Source organism: Micromys minutus, assembly GCF_963924665.1.
Source record: "Micromys minutus genome assembly, chromosome: 20".
Lineage (NCBI taxonomy): Eukaryota > Metazoa > Chordata > Mammalia > Rodentia > Muridae > Micromys > Micromys minutus.
The window spans coordinates 29,280,383-29,295,185 of record NC_137955.1 but is presented as its reverse complement, the minus strand read 5'-3'; the positions used below and the strand labels follow the sequence as shown (position 1 = coordinate 29,295,185).

At 42.8% G+C, this 14,803-nt stretch overlaps 1 protein-coding gene across 1 annotated transcript in view; it reads left to right on the top strand.

Moving 5' to 3' along the window:
• The window catches only part of CDH6 (cadherin 6), a gene marked incomplete at both ends in the record, with an annotated part of 56,048 nt that extends 42,737 nt beyond the window's left edge, over nt 1–13,311 (top strand). Inside the window, 5 exons of the mRNA XM_080933790.1 lie at nt 1,937–2,073; nt 5,021–5,142; nt 6,203–6,320; nt 6,490–6,741; nt 12,821–13,311. Coding sequence (XP_080789916.1) covers nt 1,937–2,073; nt 5,021–5,142; nt 6,203–6,320; nt 6,490–6,741; nt 12,821–13,311 — 1,120 coding nt within the window. The remainder of the gene's footprint in view (nt 1–1,936; nt 2,074–5,020; nt 5,143–6,202; nt 6,321–6,489; nt 6,742–12,820) is intronic.
• Between the last annotated feature and the right edge of the window lie 1,492 nt (nt 13,312–14,803).

Sequence of the window (14,803 nt, the reverse complement as noted above, 5' to 3'; positions counted from 1 at the left end):
TAAGAACTCCATTGTCTGTGTGGCCCTCTGCCTCATTCGACCTCTCCACCGGGTGTCCCTCAGTATCGTTTAGATTGTGATGCTGTCCTGCGTGGAGCCCATAGAGAGATTCCCATGGCATTTAGAATAGACCCTCAGTTCTTCCCTGTGGCAACACATCCTCCTGCTTAGACTCTGCATTTCCCTCTAATCCCACCCCCCACCTCCTTCTCCTACCTTACCATCTTCGCCCACACTAGGCATCTTTTGTTTTCCAAAAACAGAATGATTCTTAAAACAGAATGGATGCTATAAAAGGTGACCAGTCCCTATATAAGCAAATGTATTAACATTCTGATAATCTAAAAACTTTTTTTTTCACTTATTCCTCTTTCATATATTACACCTTGACTAGTTTCTCTTCCTGCCCCTCCCCCTAGTTCTTTCCACCCACCTCCCCTTTCCCCTGATCCACACCCCCAACCCTGATTCACCTCCCCTCAGAAAACAGCAGACTTTCTAGGGGCATCAACCAAATATAGCATGGAAGGCTATAATAAGACCAGGCACATACTGTCACATCAAGGCTGGACAAGGCAGCCCAGTAGAAGAAAAACGGGGCCAGAGGGCAAGCATAAAAATTAGACACAGCCCCCACTCCCAACTCTTAGAAACCCCATAAGAACAGCAAGCTATTAAACCATATATGCAGAGGACCTAGGTCAGACCCATACAATCTCCCTCATCTCTGTGAGCCTACTTGAGTCCCACTCAGATGGTTCTGTGTGCTGTGCTCTCAAGGAATCCTTGAGCCCTCTGGCTTCCCCAATCCTTCCCCCCTCTCCTCCACAGGACTCTCAGGAGTTCTGCCTATTATTTGGTGTTGGGACTCTGCATCTGTTCCCATCAGTTTCTGGATGAAGTCTCTCTCTGGTCTCTCTGATGACAATTATTTTAGGCTCCTGTCCAAGCATATTCTGCAAGTATGAAAAAAAAAAATGTGTATCGGAGGTTTTGTGGCTGGGTTTGTACCCCAGTCCCTCCACTGAGCCATCACCCCGTTACAAAAGGTGTCTGGTTCAAGCTCCGTGTCTCCCATTATTATAGTGTAACCCTCATAGATTCCATGGGGTTTCCATTGCACTAGGTTTCTACCTTGCTCCCAAAATGCCCCCCAATTTCAATCATCTCTCCCAGTATTTTTTCCCTTCCTTCCTCCCCCCAACCTGATCCCTCCTGTTCCCAACCTTACCTGCCCCCCAGTCTATAAACTTAACTTAAAAATAGAATATATCCTGGGAAACAATGCATGAAATGGTCTATGCAGTTAGGATTGGAGTTTGAACCCCCAGAACCTACATAAGGGACAGGCTGATATAGCTGCCTGATTAGATTTCCAGGACTCTGAAGGCAAAAACTGGGAATCCCTGCAGCAAGCTGGCTACCTAGAATAGTGGTCTCTGGATTCAAGTGAGAGACCCTATCTCAGTGAATGAAGAGGAAAGCAATTTAGAAAAACTCAACATCCACATACATACATACACACACACACACACACACACACACACACATACACACACACACACACACACACACACACACACACACACCACCATACCACACACATAGCATACACACATACACACACCCACATATGAAGCCATAAGAAATTAAATAATTACTATCTGAACTTGATCTAAATTACATATTAAAATAAACTTGGTCTAATTGCACATTAAAAAGAAATTAGTAAAATCATACAACTTGCCTAGTAAGTGTACTATTCAAGCTAATTGTAAAGATATAATTTATCAAAATATTTTGCTTAACGTTATAGTTACAGATGCTTAAAAGCACTATAAATAGAAAGAATTAATAGATAAGATATTCTTGGAGTGGTTTTATGTTATGAAAAGAGCAAGTCAAGGAAAGTCAAAATTCTGCTCTGCGTTTTCAGGTATTCTGTGGATAGACACACAGATATGGACAGGATATTCAACATTGATTCTGGAAATGGCTCAATTTTTACATCAAAACTTCTGGACCGGGAAACGCTGCTGTGGCACAACATCACAGTGATAGCAACGGAGATTAGTAAGTCCAACCACATCAGTCTTGTCCCCACTGATGGAGTGAGTGTGAAGGTGACAGCTTGTTCAAGCATGGCCAGAGCTATTCCCCTCAGATGGACCTCCCTGCTCCAGTGCTGAGTGAAAGAGAGCTGGGGAGGTATCTGCAACAATGTTTCCCCTCATGTGTGTGGATGGACTGGAGGAACTGGAGAAAAACTGAAATAAGAGCACAGCTCCCTAGGATGGTGAGATAGCCCAGCAGGAAAAGTGTGGATCCCGAAGGTCCACATAAAAGCTGGGCAGATGTAGTGGCTGCCTCTTATCCCAGCATTCAGGAGGCAGACATAGGGGGCAAGTTGGCTATCTAGACTAGGAAAACATTCAGCAATCGGTAAGGGGGACAGTAATAAAGAAAGACACCTAGCATAAATTTAGGATCTACACACACACACACACACACACACACACACACACACACACACATACACAAGAGAATATATTGAGCCACATGGTGACATAGGGATGATGAATGCCTTTAGCCCCAGCACTCAGAATGCAGAAGTATGTAAAGCAATAAATATTTTAAAAAAATTAAAAAGTCACCATGCCATGCTACCACCACCTACTCTCTGTCCCTGGCGGTCTCCCCACCTCCAAGGCTAGCCCCATGCAGTGGCTACCTATCTCATACCTCTCTTGCTGCAGACTCTGTTCACATTCCCAGCATCTGCCCCCTGTGGTTATAGCCACAATTCCAAGTGACCCCGTAAAATCAAAACTCTAGAGGCCTGTAATTTATCAATCAGATTTATATCAGTAAATTCTCACCCCACAAAACATTCACACAACAAACTTAGAGCCAACTGATATTGATATAAACTGCCCATCTAGATAAGATAAATTGTCCAGTAATAATCCATTCCTTATAAGATATCACAGCTACCTGTAGCTATTTAAAGCCATACAGATCCAGTCATCCTTCTCTTTCTCCATCTTGATTTCTTCTTTTTTCTCCTATCTCTCCCACCTCTCAAAAACTCTGTGCTCACCTTACTTTTTCATTGCCCAATCACAGGCCTTGCCTTATCTTGTGCCTGCCCTCACCTGTATATAAACCCACAGAAGCAGGTGGATCTCTTTGAGTTTAGGGACTACCAGGTCTACAAAGAGAAACCCTTGATAGTTAGATGATAGATAGATGATAGGTAGATAGGTAGATAGATAGATAAATAGATAGATAGATAGATAGATAGATAGATAGATAGATAGATAGATAGATGGATAGATGGATGGATGGAGGGAGATAGGGAGATAGACAAGTACATTTCAAGTGAAATAGAATATGTACATGGTAAATATAATTACCCAAAGATTATAAGCTGGAAAGTCACAAAAACACCTGAAAAAGTGTGAACTCTCAAATATTGTATGAGGAAGCAAGGGAATAGGTAGAGCCATAAATCTTCAAAATGTGGGTATTGGCCAACACCTTTTAGATATTCTTTTTAACCTTCTATAAAATTTCTATTTCAAAATCTTTACAAATTAAGAGCTACAAATCATCACTTTCCTATAGTCTATCAAATTGAATAATATAAAGAACAAAATAATCAACACCATGTTTAGGATGAATTTTATGGCACTCAACATGAAATCCAACACAGAAAAATAGTGCCAAAATTTTTTTTCAAATAAAATTATTTTACTCAATGGAAGTTAATGTGAAATGTGAGCAGTGTTAGACACAGGCACATAAAAAATCGATAATCTTTAAAATAATATTTTAGTGTTTAAAATAAGCTTCCAAAGTACATAGCTCTTTTAGACCTTGTTTTTAATTTCTGAAGTTCTAAACACTTCTGTCTCAGCTGGACATCTGCTGTGAAAAATTCCATATCAAATGGTTTGTTACAGTTCCATTTTGTCAACATAACTCGCGAGATGTGGAGTCTCTGAAGGAGAGTGGGTGGAATAATAAGTGGCCAGTATGAGCAAAGGAGGCACTGGCGTTGATGGTGATGAGGGCACCTCATTAGACATCTGTGAGACAGGAATTTCAATTGCAGAGTTTGTGCCAAGGACTGGCACAGACACCAACAACAGTGCACTCTTAAAGCTTTAAAAGTACGGAATAATTCTCCACTGAAAATGACCAATTTTCAAAATGTGGAATTTAGTTTTATTTAAAGCGGTCATTTTATGTGTACTTTAGGTTTACGCCTAAAACGTCCTCCTATTTTTAGTATTTAATGTTTCTCTAATATATGTGAAAATATGGGTGATTGAGACATATCCCAATTTTTGTCCAGCCACTTTAACTTTGGGAGGATAGGGTGAGAAAAGTAGACGCTAGAGATCTTAAGAATACTGTTGTCAGAATTTGTTGACCACCTTCAGGAACCAAAAATCTGAGCGTTTGTATAACATCAGCTCTCATTCCAAAGCCTTTCTGCTCGCAGTTTCATTTCCTTGGGAATCTAGAAGTTTCCAAATGGCTTACTCCTTCTCTTCAGTCCCATCTGAACCTGGTGTCTCTGAGGCGTGCCATCCCAGGTTATCCCACTCAACACAGCAGCCCCATCTCCCTCCATCCCTTTTCTCTGTTTCCGTTTATCCTCTGGTGCAGCGTATGTTCGTGTGTTTATCTCCACGTTAGAATGACAGCCTAGGACTCGCTATATTTATTTAGCTCCTTTTCTGGCCCAGCATCCCAAAACAATTACCAGCTCATATTAGGTGTCAGATGTTTCCGTTAGGTTTTATTGAATGGGCGTTCAAAGAGATGCGGGTTAAGGGGATGAGAGAGAAAATGGGAGTTCCTAAGTCCTGACCCTCAGACCGGAAGTCCGTCCCAGCAGACCAGGACAGAAGGATGAGAATGAAAGAGTAGGTGGCTGCTGTTTTTCTACGGAGAAACAGTGACAGACACAAAAAATGCCTGTTTTTTTTTTCTTTTTCGTGTGCATCAGATAATCCAAAGCAAAGCAGCCGCGTACCTCTATACATTAAAGTTCTCGACGTCAATGACAACGCCCCAGAATTTGCTGAGTTCTACGAAACTTTTGTCTGTGAAAAAGCAAAGGCGGATCAGGTGAGTTGTATTTCAAAAAGCACCTTCAGCTTGGAAGTCAGATTAATTTGGATCTAATAATTGAGATGATACACGCAGCGGAGGGCTCCTCTTGAATTATCTGTGAAGCACATGCCAAGGATATTAATACCATAAATAATAGCCAAGACGAATGTTTCACTTGCATAAGAGAACAAATAGCCTTTAAGAACTGGAAGTTCATCAGTCTTCAACACTGAGGTGGATTCCAAATCAGTCTTAAGTTTTCATTAAAATAGATTAGTCATAGTGTCGCTGGAATAAAATCTTTATTGGTGAGCAGATAGCTTAATTTGCATATGCACTTGAAAATAATAACTAGAACATATTATCCAATTGCCCATAATTCAGAGTTTTACTTATTTACATTGCCCACCTGTAAAGTCATACGAATTCATGAATGTTTTACTGCTTTGCCCATTTGCCACCCACCTGAGAGAGGTCTTTGCAGCCTGTGACAAAGAAATTACGCTGCATTTTGTCAAAACAGAAGTGCACTATGAAAGCGCAGGGGGAAGCAGAAATCTGAAGTTAGTGCACACTTTCTTTATAATTTTTTCCCTAAGATGCTCACCTAGGAGCATAAGAAGGTGGTACTTGCCATAGGCTGTCCAGAATACACCTATCTCATTAAACTGCAGCATTGTCAATAACCCGTGAGACATTTTGGAGTTCTGTATTGCTCTCCAGCAGTGAGTCTCAGCCTGGGTGATTTTTGCCCCATGGGGATTTCTGGCAAGGTCTGGAGACTATTCAGATTGCCACAACCTAGGAAGGGCTCTGGTGTACAGTGAAGTGAGGTCCAGGTGAATCCCACACTGTTTGCAGAGCGGATCACATAGCAAAGAACTCACCCTTTGAATGGAATGCATTGGTGAATGATTGGTTGGTTGTTGGTTGGTTGGTTGGTTGGTTGGTTGTTTTAAGAGCTGTCGTTTTCATTAAATTACAATCTGTAAAATTAAGCAATCTCCTAAAAAAAAATGTAAGAAACACTTTTGGGTCATAAACCTTTGTGACAACTGTATGGTTTCTATTTCAGCTGATTCAGACCCTGCACGCTGTTGACAAGGACGATCCTTACAGTGGACACCAATTCTCCTTTTCTTTGGCCCCAGAAGCAGCCAGTGGCTCAAATTTTACCATCCAAGACAACAAAGGTAAGTAATCTCCTGAACTTCCCTTTATCCGAGTCCCTAGAGGACCAGATCTCAGTCTCAGGACCTGTCTCCATCACAACCTCAAGCTCCATCTACCTGTCTCCATCACAGCCTGTTCAGTGAACCACATAGTATCCACACGTTTACCATTTTTGCTTTCTGCTTCCAGACAACACTGCAGGGATCCTAACTCGGAAAAATGGCTATAACAGACACGAGATGAGCACCTATCTCCTGCCTGTGGTCATTTCAGACAACGACTACCCAGTCCAAAGCAGCACTGGTACAGTGACTGTCCGGGTCTGTGCATGTGACCACCATGGGAACATGCAGTCCTGCCACGCCGAGGCCCTCATCCACCCCACGGGACTGAGCACAGGGGCTCTGGTGGCCATCCTTCTGTGCATCGTGATCCTACTAGGTAAACTGCTTCTCCCTGCATCTTATCTCCCCTTGGTGAGGGGCACACACTGTCACTGTGACACTCTAGATTTTTCCGCCTCCCCCAGTAATGCATACAGCCTGATCTAGGTGAGTAGAGTTATATGCTGAGAATCTGTGTTATTTTGCTTTTAAAAAAAAATGAATGGCTTTGAAGAATGAACAGATGTGATATATACCCATGATTTTGCTTGCCCAGGGTGCCATTTCACCGAGAGAATATGTTGTGTATCATACTGCAATGTATCTCGGGGGAATTAGGAAGCAATATCTATGTATAGCCTGTTTGTTCTGTCGGTTGTCAATATTTAACTTGGAAAATACTGGTAGATTTTGAAGAGTGCAAGACATCCAGCATGGAGCATCTGACAAAAGCCCCTTCTACAAGGTAATCTTCAAGATCAACAGAAAACTGGAAAAAGATGGTGGAGACTCTTCCTTCTCACACACGGGAAGAAATCAAAGTGCGGCATTTTTCTTTAACAGCACGAAGTTAATTTGAGCTACGCAATGGAATAACTGCCCACGTAGCGTTGCTTTCTGGTTACCACATATACAATGTCTATAATTTTCAGATTGTTAATCAGTAACTCCCATCATTAGGAAGCAAATCTGAATCCCAAAAACACGAATGCAATAAAAGTCAAAACCAAGACTGGTTATGGCCTGGATATGAAGCCTTTTCCCCAAGAGCTTGTGTGTTGGAGATATTGTCTCCAGTCAGCGGTGTGACTGGGGGGCGGGGCAAGGGGAGAACTGGATCTGGAATTGATAACGTCGTTAAATCACTGGACTAATGAGTTCGGACTTGAATGGGCTGTGAGGCTGTTGAAGACTACGACACCTGGCATAGCTTCGAAGGGTGTATCTGGTCCCTGGACCCTTCTGCTCATCTGTCCATTGTCCATCACGGGTTGAGCGGCCTCTTCTGCCACATGTTGCTGCCACAGTGACTCCGCCTCATCACAGTCTCAGAAGCAGCAGATCCGAGTGACCATCCCTCTGAATCCATAAGACAAGATCTGTCTTCCTCCCATTAAGCTGTTTCTCCCAGGAATTTCCTCAAAGAAGTGAAAATCAACACAAGGTCTAACAAAGACACAATTTTTTTTTAATCAACTGATCAAGACAAGACGCCCCTCCCCCAAATAAAAACTGAGCTCAAAAGGCTTAACAAGCCTTTGACAATTACTCAAGTAAAAAATCAAATATCAGCTAATGTTTCCTCTCCAAAACTGAGAGTAAGGCCTGGGGAGATGGCTCAGCTTTAAGAGCACTGGCTGCTCTTCCAGGGAACCCAGGTTGAAGTCCCAGTACCCATATTCCAGGTCTCAAAACCATCTTTAATGGTAGTTCCAGGGGATCTAGCACCAGGCACACATGTGGTCCACAGACATGCACAGTGACAAGACACCCAGGGACATAAAGAAGACAATTAAATCTTTTAAAAAATGAAAACAAGGTTTGGTTGTACAATCTCATATATACGGTTTAAAACAAAAGATCCAAGGTCAACACACACACCCATAACCACAGCCTAAGATACATGAGACCCTCTCTAAAAAGCAAGCAAGGAAAGGTTAACAGGAGGAAACCCCTTCCAATAATGATGCCTGAAGAACAGTGGAGAAGCATAGAAAGGGGCCTGCATTCCTACAAGAAAGATGTTTTCTATTACTGATCGGTGCTGTCCACTTCAACAGAAGACCGGAAGCTGGACTTCAGAACCACAATCCTCTTCTCAAGCAGGATTTGAGCAGAGCATTTTATGCTCAGAAGGTGCCCAGCACTGACAGTGTATGAAAGCGTATCAGTGTCCCTAATTCTGTGTGTCTCTAAAGCCTGGGGTACATGATCATTGTTCTTAGTCAAAAGGAAGTGTCCAGGAGACCTGAGGCAGGGGTGGGGGCTGAGCTGGTGAAAGGAGCCTCTACCTACTAACTAAGCCTTCTCCTTACTATCTCTCGTTGCCTGTCCTTGGAGCTTTACGTGTTAATTGTTGTTTATGGTTAACATGTAAAGCAATGTATCTCCTCACACATCCAATCTTCAGACACATGTGTCTTCATACTTGGTTCCCACCCTCTCTCTACCCCACTGCCGTATCCCTTCTCCAGCTGGCCCCTTTCTGCTTTCTCTCACATATTCAATTCCTCCCCACTCATTAGACCTTTTGTAACTTTTGTAACCTACACTACTACACATAAATTAAATACACACACAGATATAAATTCGCATGCATGTATATGTGCACGCATACAATGTTACTCTAGGTTCTTCGTGTAGAAGAAAATGCAGGATTGGTTCTGAACTTGACTTATTTCAAGTAATGTAATGATCTCCAGTTCTGTCCATTTCTTCCCCAAATTGCCATGATTTCATTTTGGTTTGTGGCTGCATAGAGTCCCATGTGTCTGTGTATTATGTTTCCTTTATTTGCCTATTTAGACACCGGACTGTCTCTGTTTCCTGGAAACTGTATATAGAAGAGCCATAATCATAGATGTGCTAGCATCTCTGTGGCATGCTGACTTACAGATCTTCAGGCAGCAGGCTGTTTTCTCTTCTTTACCCTCTTCCTACTCCCTAACACGTTTTATCTCCCCCTTTCACTTTTTTTCCCCCTGCAATAAACTCACTGTCTCTTCATTATTCTTAATTGGCTTTGGTACCTCCCATACCTTGGCGAGTGTTTTGGGAATTCTGTGCACATTTTTCAAAAGAAGAAAATGAGTTTTTAGCTTAACTAGGCTCACACCATAGACTGGATGCTGTACAAGATGCTTTACAAATTTTTTTTTCTTGCTCCTCAGAACTACCTGGGGTGTATGTGTCTGCATCTTCAATAGGAAAAATGAGGCAGTTAGATGTGAAGTAAGACATGTGACCAAGGCACACATGGAACAAGTGGTGGTATCCAGGTCTTTCATTCCAGGCTCAAAAAGACATTAGAGACCATTGGAGAGATTAGAGGCAAAGCCGAGAGGTTCCCAGAGAAGGGAAGCCACAGTGACACATAAGAAACTCTGGTACCAAAGCAGGCCTGGCCTAGGGATGTAGCTCTAGGATAGGGCACTTGCCCACCCTTAAAAGGTCCCTGGGTAAATCACATAGCATCTAGTACCTTACTAAAAGAAAACAGTAAAAAAATTCAAACAGAAGTTACAGAGTGTGTAGGGGCAGAGCTGGAGTGGGGGTGGAGGGGCCTTGGAGTGGATTTGACATAACACATTATATACATCTATGAATATTAAATGAGATACTTTAAGCATCCCAACAACAATTCCATCTAATCTATAAAGCAATTTAGAGTTTTGCAAATTTTTCACGTCTAGCCCATTCCTCTTGACAGCCCCAGACATTGTATTATTGCTTCCCTTTAACAGAGAATAGTGTGGGCTGTGAGAGGTCAGATTGCTTGTATAATGGGATCAGAGCAGGAATTTGACTTCATCTTTCCTCCTCCCTTCCCCCACCCCTAAAATCCTGCTGCTGTCCCCCCTGTCCCAGGAGCCCAGGGAAAGAAGAGATCAGTCCCAGTAAAGGCACTTCACAGATGAATCCTAAATGCCTGGTCCCCATTTATAAAAGTCAGTCTTCATGTCATCAGGTGTACACTCACAGAAGATGTACAAAGTCTTCACCGTAGAATTAAACTGTGGGTGAGCATTGGATACCTGTGGCTTTTGATTATTCCCTCTCCCACTTCTCACCGTGGCTACAATTCCAGATGAATATACAACTGGGATTTCAAAACTTGAGTACTTTATAATCTGGAATTTGATGGGGTGGTAAATGCTTCCTGTCTCACCTTTACGGAAGGAATTTGTGTACATTACAGTTGAATCGTTTAAGGGCGGACGGCTGAAGTCTGTCCTCTGACCCCTTATGTTACCCTGACTTACATGCATCCCAGTTTTTGCAAATCCATACCACTTCGCACTGGTGAGCAGCATGGAGAAAAGATTACACCTAAGCCCCGGAGGTCTCCAACTCCCACCAAGGTGGAGCTGAAGGCTTACCAAAGCCACCAGTGCCCCTTGGGACCTAGCTGTTTCCGTATCCTTTCCTTGGCTCCTTCTGGCCCAGCCATGGAGACTCTTGCTTGTTCCCCAAACACTACAAGCACAGACCTACCTAGGGGCTGTAGCTGTTTTCCCTTTGCCAGGGCACACCTTGGAAGCTCCTCCTGTCTCTCCTGAAACGGTATAAACATGCACAGCACATGGCACAAACAGAAGCTCTCCCCAGCCTCCTTGCCCTCCTCTTTCTTATTCTCCTTGCACTGAGCAGCCTCTAACCATCCCCTGACTTGTTATACGTGTTTTTGTTTTCTGTCTCCATCCAATGATTTTCCACACATCTGCCCATGCTCCGAAGCAGGGGCTTCCCACTCCCATGTTTGACTGCTGGTCCCCAGACCTGTGCCTGGCACAAAGCAGACACTATATAATTCCTTATTTGAAAAGGAATGGATACCCTGGGTGGATAAGACAGGAGAGGTGTTGGGACACTCTCTGACGAGAACAGGGAGTATTGAGTATCACACAGACACATACTTGAAAATGGGAAAACTCTATTTCCTTAGGAAAGAGATGGTCATCCCAATATGCTTCCAGCATGGCAGATAAGCGTGCAGCCTTTTTAGTCTCATGGGCCTGGATCTGAATGCTTGCTGCGCATGTTATCTCCAGACCTCAACGTCTGCATCAGGAAACTGGTGTCTTAACTATAGTTTGTACTCATAGGGTTATTACAATGACTAACTTCGGCTGATTATGAAGTGCACTTAGGACAGTGCACTTGGTACGGAGGAATCTCTCCCAAGGCAGCCAAGTATGAATACTACTAGTGTCTGAAAGGATAATATATAGACAAGTGAGCATGTAAATCTATTCACTGGGAACAAGACATACTTGCCTCCTATACAAGAGATGCAAGAGATCAGTTTTTGTGGCATACAAAAGCTGGACCACGTCATGGGTGAAACGGTAAGGAGACATTGCTAGTGTGCCCTGCAGTGAATGCCACTGGACGAACATGGACGAGAAGTGCACTTTCTGTGCCGGATGGTCATTTTCTCTCTAAGCTGTTGCCGTTTTTATTTTCCACCCCTAGGTCCATTTGTAGGTAGATGTGTCTCTCTACAGGCGACCAGCTTTTGTTCTACCAACCAGCTGCGAAGAAAGATCAGAAGCCATTTAAACATAATTCTTGTTTTGCCTCTAATTTGAGCTAGAAGGGAAAAAAAATTATGCCTGTAAAACAAACAGTATGACCAAGGACCTTGTGGGACATAAGTCTTTGAAAGTGAAATCTCATATAAATATGCTTATTTAACTCAAACACTAATCATATAAAAATGTATTACTATCTGCCCCATTTAATTGGCTGAGCTTTGGGCACCAGACTAGCTTTTGGAATCTGGGTCTCTCTGGGTTTTATCTGTACTAATATATATATATATATATATAGATATATATATATTTGTATGTGGGAAGGTATGCAAACATTCACATTTCTGCTTGAGATTTTAAACTAATTTTACACTTTTCTTGGGGGTTGGGGGTGCAGGAAGGCATAGCACAATAGTTATTTTAGATGTGGAGTTATGTGAAGCCTTCAACACATCCCAGAGGTGCCAGCCTTTTCTTTATACCAGTTTTGGAGCATTTTAGGTACTTGGCATAATTTGCACTTTTATCACGGAGCTTTCTCTGGTTTTTTTTTTTTTTTTTTTTTTTTTTTTTTTTTTTTTATTATTTTTCCTACCATGAAAGTAGTTTACATTTTCAAAGAGTAGAAAAAAAGAAGGAAGTTCTGACAAAATACGATAGTATTTCATCCCCTGAGTAAAGTATCGTCTTCTTTAAAATACTACATCCCAAGCTCCCACTCTGATTATGGATGGAGACAAAGGCATCCTTAACTCTGGGAAAAGTTGAGCCTGCATTTTCAAGTGTACTTTTAGAGCTGCAGGTTGGAGCAGTGTTTCTTCCTGACGTTAATTGGGTGGCAAATTAACTTTCCTTCCCTTCTGTTTTGCTTTCTGCTTCCAGTGACAGTGGTGCTGTTCGCAGCTCTGAGGCGGCAGCGAAAGAAAGAGCCTTTGATCATTTCCAAAGAGGACATCAGAGATAACATTGTCAGTTACAACGACGAAGGTGGCGGAGAGGAAGACACCCAGGCTTTTGATATCGGAACCCTGAGGAACCCTGAAGCCATGGAGGACAGCAAATCGCGCAGGGACATTGTGCCTGAAGCTCTTTTTCTACCACGACGGACTCCAACAGCTCGTGACAACACGGATGTCAGAGATTTCATTAACCAAAGGTTAAAGGAAAATGACACAGACCCAACAGCCCCTCCCTACGACTCCTTGGCCACCTATGCCTACGAAGGCACCGGCTCGGTGGCCGACTCCCTGAGCTCCCTGGAATCAGTGACCACAGACGGAGACCAAGATTATGACTATTTGAGTGACTGGGGCCCTCGGTTCAAAAAGCTGGCAGATATGTACGGAGGGATAGACAGTGATAAAGACTCCTAATCTGTTGCCTTTTCATTTCCCAGTATGACACTGGACTATGTGACGTGGCTATTCCTTTCTATTTATCCACTATTCCGTGAGGGGTTCTCCGTTGTACCCGTTCCAAAAGTCAATGGCTGCAGTCCGTGTGGATCCAATGTTAGAGACATTTTTCTAGTACACTTTTATGAGCTTCCAAGAGGCAAATTTTTATTTTTTAGTTCATGCAGTTAACCAAGTTAGCGCAGCAGACACGCGGCGGGAGGAGAGGAATGGCGTTTTCCCCTCGTTCCCTTAGAGCAGGTTGGCCACGCCCCTTAATGCTGGCTGGCCTAGACTCTACTTTCATTCCTACCCTCCTGAATTCTCCAACTGTACATTTCACATGCTAATGGAAGAAGGGATCATACTTTAATGGTAGAAAAAAATATAGTTTTAGTATTTTAAAAAAGGGGGAGAGGGAACGACTGGGAAATTGATCCTGGGCCATCGGGTCTCATGGAAATAATTAACTATGGAGGGGTTTGTAAGGGTGTGTGTGTCAAATTTAAAGTGGTGTTTATGGCATCCTGTCTGTGCTGGTAGAGGTGTCTCCAGCACCAACAACTACTCCTAACATCAAATCCTTCTGTGTTTTAAGATGATTTAGAAGAAAATCAAATGGTAGCATATTCAAAGACCATTAGGAAAGACAGGGCTGTGTTCCCTGACATGATTCTGTTGCATGTGATAAGCAGACAGTTCATCATCACACCAAACAAAGGGAAGAGGAGATAGCTTTACCAAAAAAGAAAAAGAAAAGGCTAACAAAGACATATTTGGGGAATTTCAAGGTTTCCCAAACCCCTTAATTCTTTGAACTACCAGTAAGCTAATGATATGAACGTGCTTGAAAGACCTTCCTGAGGCAAACGTTAACTGTCTGTAGTTGTTGTTGCTATTATCCTACTATACCTGAGCGTAGCGGTGTGAAGTACAGTAATTCATAGTCTTCAAATTATATAATTAACCTGACTTAGTATGGCTTAGTAGACTGAATAGCCCTAGAGGTCAAGGGGGAGGTTAGAGCCAGCCACATTCGAACCTAAGCCCTGCCCTTTGCCTTCAGAGACACCTGCATCCTTACCCTGCAGCAAGGGAGAGGAGTGAATGGCACTGAGATGCTGGTGAAGGCCAGCACTCCGTGTTCCTAAAATGCTCACAGAAGAGCCTGGATCCCCTTCAGCAGGAATGCTGAAGACTCGTGTGACAGTGACAGTTGATTTCCAAGAGTAGCCATGTCTTCCCACTGCCTTTAAGTTGACTTCTGTAGCAACACCACCATCCTTGTCTTTGGACTGATGGTAAAGTAATGGTCTCGGCTATGACAGAAAAGTAATATAAAATCCATGCAATCTATTACTGCTCTAATTATGCAATTAGGCTCTCTTCGTCAGTTATTATCCAGGGGACCCAACTGAACCCAGTTAATCCTTCTGGCAGGTTCAAATCATTTACTTCATATGGCCGTTCT